Here is a 9,848-nt window from a genome sequence, read left to right on the forward strand (position 1 = left end):
CTCTAACCTCTAGGTTAACCTAGGTTTTCCCTCTCTAACCTCTAGGTTAACCTCTAGGTTACATATTTCCCTCTCTAACCTCTAGGTTATATATTTCCCACTCCTAACCTCTAGGTTATATATCTCCCTCTCTAACCTCTAGGTTACCTATTTCCCTCTCTAACCTCTAGGTTACATATTTCCCTCTCTAACCTCTAGGTTACCTATCTCCCCACTCTAACCTCTAGGTTACCTCTCTAACCCCTAGGTTACCTATCTCCCTCTCTAACCTCTAGGTTACCTATCTCAAACTCTAACCTCTAGGTTACCCTCTCTAACCTCTAGGTTACCTATCTCCCTCTCTAACCTCTAGGTTACCTATCTCCCTCTCTAAACTCTAGGTTACCTATCTCCCACTCTAACCTCTAGGTTACCTCTCTAACCTCTAACCTATCTCCCTCTAACCTCTAGGTTACCTATCTCCCTCTCTAACCTCTAGGTTACCTATCTCCCTCTCTAACCCCTAGGTTACCTCTCTAACCTCTAGGTTACCTATCTCCCTCTCTAACCTCTAGGTTACCTATCTCCTCTCTAACCCCTAGGTTACCGCTCTAACCTCTAGGTTACCTATCTCCCACTCTAACCTCTAGTTTACCTCTCTAACCTCTAGGTTACCGCTCTAACCTCTAGGTTACCTATCTCCCACTCTAACCTCTAGTTTACTCTCTAACCTCTAGGTTATATATTTCCCTCTCTAACCTCTAGGTTACCTATCTCCCACTCTAACCTCTAGGTTACCTCTCTAACCTCTAGGTTATCTCCCTCTCTAACCTCTAGGTTATATATTTCCCTCTCTAACCTCTAGGTACCTACCTCTCTAACCTCTAGGTTACCTCTCTAACCTGTAGGTTACCTCTCTAATCTCTAGGTTATATATTTCCCTCTCTAACCTCTAGGTTATATATCTCCCTCTATAACCTCTAGGTTACCTCTCTAGCCTCTAGGTTACCTATTTCCCTCTCTAGCCTGTAGGTTATATATTTCCCTCTCTAACCTCTAGGTTATATATCTCCCTCTATAACCTCTAGGTTACCTCTCTAACCTTTAGGTTACCTATTTCCCACTCTAACCTCTAGGTTACCTCTCTAACCTCTAGGTTACCACTCTAACCTCTAGGTTATATATTTCCCTCTCTAACCTCTAGGTTACCTATCTCCCACTCTAACCTCTAGTTTACCTCTCTAACCTCTAGGTTACCACTCTAACCTCTAGGTTACCTATCTCCCTCTCTAACCTCTAGGTTATATATCTCCCTCTCTAACCTCTAGGTTACCTCTCTAACCTCTAGGTTACCTCTCTAACCTCTAGGTTACCTCTCTAACCTCTAGGTTATATATCTCCCTCTCTAACCTCTAGGTTACCTCTCTAATCTCTAGGTTATATATTTCCCTCTATAACCTCTAGGTTACCTCTCTAACCTCTAGGTTACCTATTTCCCTCTCTAACCTCTAGGTTACCTATTTCCCTCTCTAGCCTCTAGGTTACATATTTCCCTCTCTAACCTCTAGGTTACATATTTCCCTCTCTAACCTCTAGGTTATATATTTCCCACTCTAACCTCTAGGTTATATATCTCCCTCTCTAACCTCTAGGTTACCTATTTCCCTCTCTAACCTCTAGGTTACATATTTCCCTCTCTAACCTCTAGGTTACCTATCTCCCACTCTAACCTCTAGGTTACCTATCTCCCACTCTAACCTCTAGGTTACCTATCTCCCTAGGTTACCTCTAACCTTAGGTTACCTATCTCCCTCTCTAACCTCTAACCTCTAGGTTACCTCTCTAACCTCTAGGTTACCTATCCTCTCTAACCTCTAGGTTACCTATCTCCCTCTCTAACCTCTAGGTTACCTATCTCCCTCTCTAACCTCTAGGTCTAACCTCTAGGTTACCTCTCTAACCTCTAGGTTACCTATTTCCGTCTCTTAACCTCTAGGTTACCTATCTCCTACTCTAACCTCTAGGTTACCTCTCTAACCTCTAGGTTACCTATCTCCTACTCTAACCTCTAGGTTACCTCTCTAACCTCTAGGTTACCTATCTCCCACTCTAACCTCTAGTTTACCTCTCTAACCTCTAGGTTACCACTCTAACCTCTAGGTTACTACCTATCTCCCTCTCTAACCTCTAGGTTATATATCTCCCTCTCTAACCTCTAGGTTACCACTCTAACCTCTAGGTTACCTATCTCCCTCTCTAACCTCTAGGTTATATATTTCCCTCTCTAACCTCTAGGTTACCTATCTCCCTCTAACCTCTAGGTTATATATTTCCCTCTCTAACCTCTAGGTTACCTATCTCCCTCTCTAACCTCTATGTTATATATTTCCCTCTCTAACCTATAGGTTACCTATCTCCCTCTCTAACCTCTAGGTTACCTCTCTAACCTCTAGGTTACCTATCTCCCTCTCTAACCTCTAGGTTACCTCTCTAACCTCTAGGTTATATATTTCCCTCTCTAACCTCTAGGTTACCTATCTCCCTCTCTAACCTCTAGGTTACCTCTCTAACCTCTAGGTTATATATCTCCCTCTCTAACCTCTAGGTTACCTCTCTAACCTCTAGGTTAGCTATCTCCCTCTCTAACCTCTAGGTTACCTCTCTAACCTCTAGGTTACCTATCTCCCTCTCTAACCTCTAGATGATCTAACATCTCCTAATTGGGTCTGATGAACTGCAGTGCACTTACAGAGTCTGTAGAAATATGATGCTCACTTATCAGGAATGTACTGACTCTAATGATGAGTCATCTGGCAACCACTCAGTTCACCGATGTACCTGGCAACCCCTGACACGTAGAACAAAACCTTTTGTACACCTGAAGTGAAGTCGTAGAACAGGTGTGCAGGTCCCTAACACAGAGTGAACTTACCAATTAAAAAAAACGTATACTGCTTTATGATTGGTTATAAACCATGACCTGAGTCAGCATTTTCTGCAAGCACTGTGTGTGTGTGTGTGTGTGTGTGTGTGTGTGTGTGTGTGTGTGTGTGTGTGTGTGTGTGTGTGTGTGTGTGTGTGTGTGTGTGTGTGTGTGTGTGTGTGTGTGTGACTAACCAATCCTGTTGAAAGCCTCTCGGAGCTCCTCCAGGTCCTCTCGTGATATCTGGGTCACCTTGTTCGCCATACTGGACAGTCTATCTAGATGACCTGATACACACACACAGTCAATTTATCATCACAATAAAGGGAAATATTTGTCATAGAATCGCGAGGTACAGATGCAAAACAAACTTGACTTCTAAACTGACAGAGGCAACATGCTTCCATTGTGAACTCATGCTTCCATTGTGACCTCATGCTTCCATTGTGATCTCATACTTCCATTGTGACCTCATGCTTCCATTGTGATCTCATACTTCCATTGTGACCTCATGCTTCCATTGTGATCTCATGCTTCCATTGTGATCTCATGCTTCCATTGTGACCTCATGCTTCCATTGTGATCTCATGCTTCCATTGTGATCTCATGCTTCCATTGTGACCTCATGCTTCCATTGTGACCTCATGCTTCCATTGACCTGCCAGTGTATTGAGCAATAATCTACCCATTCTAACAGTGATAAGTGTGCTACCACAGGCTGCAGAGAATACAGAGCTAACTAGAATAAGGAGAGAATGAAGATAAGACTATCTACAATCTAGAATCTAATCTATATAATGAACCATACGATCTAAGCCCCAGAAGGTAAGGGTCTATATGTTTAAGCTCTGAAAAACGACATGATACAGTTCTGTATGATGATATGATTATTGAAAATAGTTGTGGTTATTGATTAACTAGAGGGAGAGATACGAGTACAATAAGGACATGTGTTGTGTCCTGGAACGGCCTCAATATACACTGAGTGCACAAAACATTAGAAACACCAGCTCTTTCCATGACATAGACTGACCAGGTAAATCCAGGTGAAAGCTATGATCCCTTATTGATGTTACTTCAATCAGTGTAGATGAAGGGGAGGAGACAGGTTAAGGAAGGATTTTTAAGTCTTGAGACAATTGAGGCATGGATTGTGTATATGTGCCATTCAGAGGGTGAATGGGCAAGACAAAACATTGAAGTGCCTTTGAACGGGGTAGTAGTAGTAGGTGCCAGGCGCACCGATTTGTGTGTCAAGAACTGCAACGCTGGTGGGATTTTCACGCTCAACAGTGTGTTTCAAGAATGGTCCACCACCCAGAGGACATCCTTCCAATTTGAAACAACAATGGGAAGCAATGGAGTCAACATGGGCCAGCATCCCTGTGGAACGCTTTCCACACCTTGTAGAGTCCATGGCCCGTCCAACTGAGGCTGTTCTGAGGGCTCACTCAGCGTAGACTCTATATATGGCCGTGACTTTGATCCCACAGCTCTCTACTGTTCCATTCAAGTTTAGTCAATTCAGGAAATGAATTTGATATCGGATGCACATTTTTGAATTTGAATTGACTGAATTGAAAATGAATGGACCCACACCCTGCTGCCTTGTGTACATTTTACACACTCCCCGCCCCTCCCCCACCACACACCCTGACAGCTCCCCTCGCTGACCCTCCAGCCACTCTCCACACACCCCAGAACACACCTTCATAAAAGCCTGTGTCTGTTTGGTCCTGTTCTGGACGAGAGGGGCCAAGGTCTCTCTGCTCCCCAGCGTTCAGTCACTCCTGGCTGGGTAGAGCGGGTCTGCCGACAGGCCTAACAGAGGCTAGGAGTTGTTCAGCTGCGCTGGGTAGAGAACAGGAGTTTTATTATTTTACAGCCATCTCCACATGAACATCAGCTGTGGAGATAACTGTGGTGTCGTGAGCTGATATGTTAATTATTATGTGGTGTCCTTCATAACTAAATGACTTTATTAAAAGATATATACAGATGAATGATAGCAGTAGCCAGTTAGACATTTACTTAGCAAGAAATAGACTTGCTAAGTTTTTATTTTACCTTTATTTAACTAGGCAAGTCAGTTAAAGAACAAATTCTTATTTTCAATGACGGCCTAGGAACAGTGGGTTAACTGCCTGTTCAGGGGAAGAAAGACAGATTTGTACCTTGTCAGCTCGGGGATTTGAACTTGCAACCTTCCAGTTACTAGTCCAACGCTCTAACCACTAGGCTACGATGCATCAATTATATTACAGAACTTAAACACTACTGGCTGAGACAGGTTCTGCATGACAAATTCTGCTATATTTTTAATCCCGCCAGCTTCTTAGAAGACTTTGGTGGGTCATTACGGCCCTAGACTCAGTGGCGGTTCTAGACCATTTCAACTGGGGGCAAGTTACATTAGATGTTATTGTTGTCATCATTTTCTTCACTGCATTGCAGGCATTAGCAGGCAAAATACCATGTTCATAATCATCTTCGTTGTCACTGTCTAATAACGGATGTAAAATAAGTACGATAGCAAACATTTTTATCATTTGGTGCCAAGTAGTGATCAATCAGTCTTCCTCCTTTGATATACTGTAAGTGTCAGAAAGCACCACATAGGCTACTGTATTTGTGTAGTAAATAGCAGCCGAAACAGGAAACTGAAGACTTACCGTGAAGAGAGGATCAGACAGGGCTGGAGAAGCTTGGTAGAGGTTTAGAGGTGGTCAGGTATCTTCTTGCTCGCTGTCTTGACCGAAGCAGCGGAGGACAAGAGACTTCGGCCCATTGAACTCTGGGATGGGCGTGGTCCTCCAGAGACTACAGCCTGGGAGTTAGCAATTAACCCTTTAGCTGTGTCATCGGTTTCTTTCACCACACACCGGCATGCACGAACGCACACACGCATGCACTCACACACACATTGTAGAGAGATGTAAGAGGGAGAGGTGTGTGTTGGCTACAGGTGTGTTGGGTTTCTAACAGCCATGTTTAATAAATGAGAACTCTAGCTGTACATACCCCTCCACACTCACACACACATTCCTTTCTACTTTGCCAGACAATACAGTGAAACTTGATGCAAGGAGAAAACAGCACTTTATTACAAAAACTCACCGCTTTACTGTAACACCCCACTGCTTTACTGTAACAACCCACTGCTTTACTGTAACACCCCACTGCTTTACTGTAACACCCCACTGCTTTACTGTAACACCCCACTGCTTTACTGTAACAACCCACTGCTTTACTGTAACACCCCACTGCTTTACTGTAACACCCCACTGCTTTACTGTAACAACCCACTGCTTTAATGTAACACCTCACTGCTTTACTGTAACACCCCACTGCTTTACTGTAACAACCCACTGCTTTACTGTAACACCTCACTGCTTTACTGTAACAACCCACTGCTTTACTGTAACAACCCACTGCTTTACTGTAACACCCCACTGCTTTACTGTAACAACCCACTGCTTTACTGTAACACCCCACTGCTTTACTGTAACAACCCACTGCTTTACTGTAACAACCCACTGCTTTACTGTAACACCCCACTGCTTTACTGTAACACCCCACTGCTTTACTGTAACAACCCACTGCTTTACTGTAACACCCCACTGCTTTACTGTAACAACCAACTGCTTTACTGTAACACCCCACTGCTTTACTGTAACACCCCACTGCTTTACTGTAACACCCCACTGCTTTACTGTAACAACCCACTGCTTTACTGTAACACCTCACTGCTTTACTGTAACAACCCACTGCTTTACTGTAACAACCCACTGCTTTACTGTAACACCCCACTGCTTTACTGTAACACCCCACTGCTTTACTGTAACAACCAACTGCTTTACTGTAACACCTCACTGCTTTACTGTAACAACCCACTGCTTTACTGTAACAACCCACTGCTTTACTGTAACACCCCACTGCTTTACTGTAACAACCCACTGCTTTACTGTAACACCCCACTGCTTTACTGTAACACCCCACTGCTTTACTGTAACACCCCACTGCTTTACTGTAACAACCCACTGCTTTACTGTAACACCCCACTGCTTTACTGTAACAACCCACTGATTTACTGTAACACCTCACTGCTTTACTGTAACACCCCACTGCTTTACTGTAACAACCCACTGCTTTACTGTAACACCCCACTGCTTTACTGTAACACCCCACTGCTTTACTGTAACAACCCACTGCTTTACTGTAACAACCCACTGCTTTACTGTAACAACCCACTGCTTTACTGTAACAACCCACTGCTTTACTGTAACAACCCACTGCTTTACTGTAACACCCCACTGCTTTACTGTAACAACCCACTGCTTTACTGTAACACCTCACTGCTTTACTGTAACACCCCACTGCTTTACTGTAACAACCCACTGCTTTACTGTAAAAACCCACTGCTTTACTGTAACACCCCACTGCTTTACTGTAACAACCCACTGCTTTACTGTAACAACCCACTGCTTTACTGTAACACCCCACTGCTTTACTGTAACAACCCACTGGTTTACTGCCACAGAAATGCTTCACCTTGGTAGTGACACACAGATAGAGCCATATAGAGAAATGCTGAATTTACTGACTTTTCAAACAACAGCTAGCTGAACTGCTATGGTTACTGAGAATCCAAATACTCCTTATGACTGGCAAAGTTGCCCAAACCTTTATTTGGCTTTGGTCACCCAGTAACTCAGTCCTCCAGTACTGCAGTAAAGAGCTTACTGTCTGTCACTCACCAGCCTGCTGAGAGGTTTAGGACCCGGCCTGCAGAGTACCCGGGATCCGGCTTGTAGGATAACAGGGATCCAGCCTCACCCTCTCCTCTCTTCAGAAACACACAAGTCCAACTCTCTCCCTGAACCAAATAACACACGTCTCTATACGTGTCTCGACACACACCGACCTCAGTAGTCTGTCTACCTCTTAAACAGACCTTCAGGACTCCATCTCTCCCTCAGCTCTGCTCTCCGACACCTGATCAGCCCAGTCTCACACCGGGCCTCTCTGGTTACACACACACGCACGAACACACACAGAGCTATCAAGACATAAATGTCCCCCAACTACAGATAAATGTCCCCCAACTACAGCTATAGGGGTATTGTACAGCTTACATCTCTCAATGTGAAACCATCTAACAATCAGTGCTTTATATTGGTCCCATAATTACATTGTAATCCAGCTGTTAAAGACCTGAGAGATGAAACACTATGACTGAGAAAGAGTGTGGGAGAGAAGGGAGAGAGAAAGGAGGAGGAGCAGAGAGAGAAAGGAGGAGCGGAGAGAGAGAAAGGAGGAGGAGCGGAGAGAGAGAAAGGAGGAGGAGCGGAGAGAAAGGAGGAGGAGCGGAGAGAGAGAAAGGGGAGGGAGTGAGAAAGAGAGCGTGGGAGAGAAGGGAGAGAGAAAGGAGGAGGAACGGAGAGAGAGAAAGGGGAGGTAGTGAGAAAGAGAGCGTGGGAGAGAAGGGAGAGAGAAAGGAGGAGCGGAGAGTGAGAAAGGAGGAGGAGCGGAGAGAGAAAGGAGGAGGAGCGGAGAGAGAGAAAGGAGGAGGAGCGGAGAGAGAAAGGAGGAGGAGCGGAGAGAGAGAAAGGAGGAGCGGAGAGAGAGAAAGGAGGAGCGGAGAGAGAGAAAGGAGGAGGAGCGGAGAGAGAGAAAGGGGAGGGAGTGAGAAAGAGAGCGTGGGAGAGAAGGGAGAGAGAAAGGAGGAGGAGCGGAGAGAGAGAAAGGGGAGGGAGGGAGTGAGAAAGAGAGCGTGGGAGAGAAGGGAGAGAGAAAGGAGGAGGAGCGGAGAGAGAAAGGGGAGGGAGTGAGAAAGAGAGCGTGGGAGAGAAGGGAGAGAGAAAGGAGGAGGAGCGGAGAGAGAGAAAGGGGAGGGAGGGAGTGAGAAAGAGAGCGTGGGAGAGAAGGGAGAGAGAAAGGAGGAGGAGCGGAGAGAGAAAGGGGAGGGAGTGAGAAAGAGAGCGTGGGAGAGAAGGGAGAGAGAAAGGAGGAGGAGCGGAGAGAGAAAGGGGAGGGAGTGAGAAAGAGAGCGTGGGAGAGAAGGGAGAGAGAAAGGAGGAGGAGCGGAGAGAGAAAGGGGAGGGAGTGAGAAAGAGAGCGTGGGAGAGAAGGGAGAGAGAAAGGAGGAGGAGCGGAGAGAGAGAAACGGGAGGGAGGGAGTGGGAAAGAGAGAGAGAGGGTGGGGTAAAGGGGTGGGGGAAAGAGAGAGAGAGAGGGTGGGGTAAAGGGGTGGGGGAAAGAGAGAGAGAGCGAGAGGGAGATACGCCTGTGAAAATCTACAGTGGAAAGCAGTGAACGCAGAATGCCCTCCACTGGTACAGCCAGAGTACTTCACCCTATAATGTTCTACACAGACACAGTACTTCACCCTATAATGTTCTACACAGACACAGTACTTCACCTATAATGTTCTACACAGACACAGTACTTCACCCTATAATGTTCTACACAGACACAGTACTTCACCCTATAATGTTCTACACAGACACAGTACTTCACCTATAATGTTCTACACAGACACAGTACTTCACCTATAATGTTCTACACAGACACAGTACTTCACCCTATAATGTTCTACACAGACACAGTACTTCACCCTATAATGTTCTACACAGACACAGTACTTCACCTATAATGTTCTACACAGACACAGTACTTCACCTATAATGTTCTACACAGACACAGTACTTCACCTATAATGTTCTACACAGACACAGTACTTCACCCTATAATGTTCTACACAGACACAGTACTTCACCTATAATGTTCTACACAGGCACAGTACTTCACCTATAATGTTCTACACAGACACAGTACTTCACCTATAATGTTCTACACAGACACAGTACTTCACCCTACACAGACACAGTAATGTTCTAACACAGACACAGTACTTCACCTATAATGTTCTACACAGACACAGTAC

The 9,848-nt window shown here is 45.1% G+C and overlaps 1 protein-coding gene and 1 long non-coding RNA gene across 3 annotated transcripts in view; both read right to left on the minus strand.

Moving 5' to 3' along the window:
* LOC127916715 (uncharacterized) overlaps positions 1–1,754 on the minus strand; it is a 7,063-nt gene extending 5,309 nt beyond the window's left edge. Inside the window, exon 1 of the long non-coding RNA XR_008095655.1 lies at positions 1,626–1,754. This is a non-coding gene — a long non-coding RNA (uncharacterized LOC127916715). The remainder of the gene's footprint in view (positions 1–1,625) is intronic.
* LOC127916714 (plastin-1-like) overlaps positions 1–5,729 on the minus strand; it is a 17,736-nt gene extending 12,007 nt beyond the window's left edge. The window contains exons 1-3 of one of the 2 annotated variants that reach the window (XM_052499408.1): positions 5,575–5,729; positions 4,611–4,753; positions 3,097–3,189 (exon numbers count right to left, since the gene is read on the minus strand). In XM_052499408.1, coding sequence (XP_052355368.1) covers positions 3,097–3,166 — 70 coding nt within the window. In that variant the 5' untranslated portion in view covers positions 3,167–3,189; positions 4,611–4,753; positions 5,575–5,729. The remainder of the gene's footprint in view (positions 1–3,096; positions 3,190–4,610; positions 4,754–5,574) is intronic. The other variant, XM_052499409.1, reaches the window with a different exon arrangement.
* Between the last annotated feature and the right edge of the window lie 4,119 nt (positions 5,730–9,848).

This window comes from Oncorhynchus keta, chromosome 37 (genome assembly GCF_023373465.1).
Source record: "Oncorhynchus keta strain PuntledgeMale-10-30-2019 chromosome 37, Oket_V2, whole genome shotgun sequence".
Lineage (NCBI taxonomy): Eukaryota > Metazoa > Chordata > Actinopteri > Salmoniformes > Salmonidae > Oncorhynchus > Oncorhynchus keta.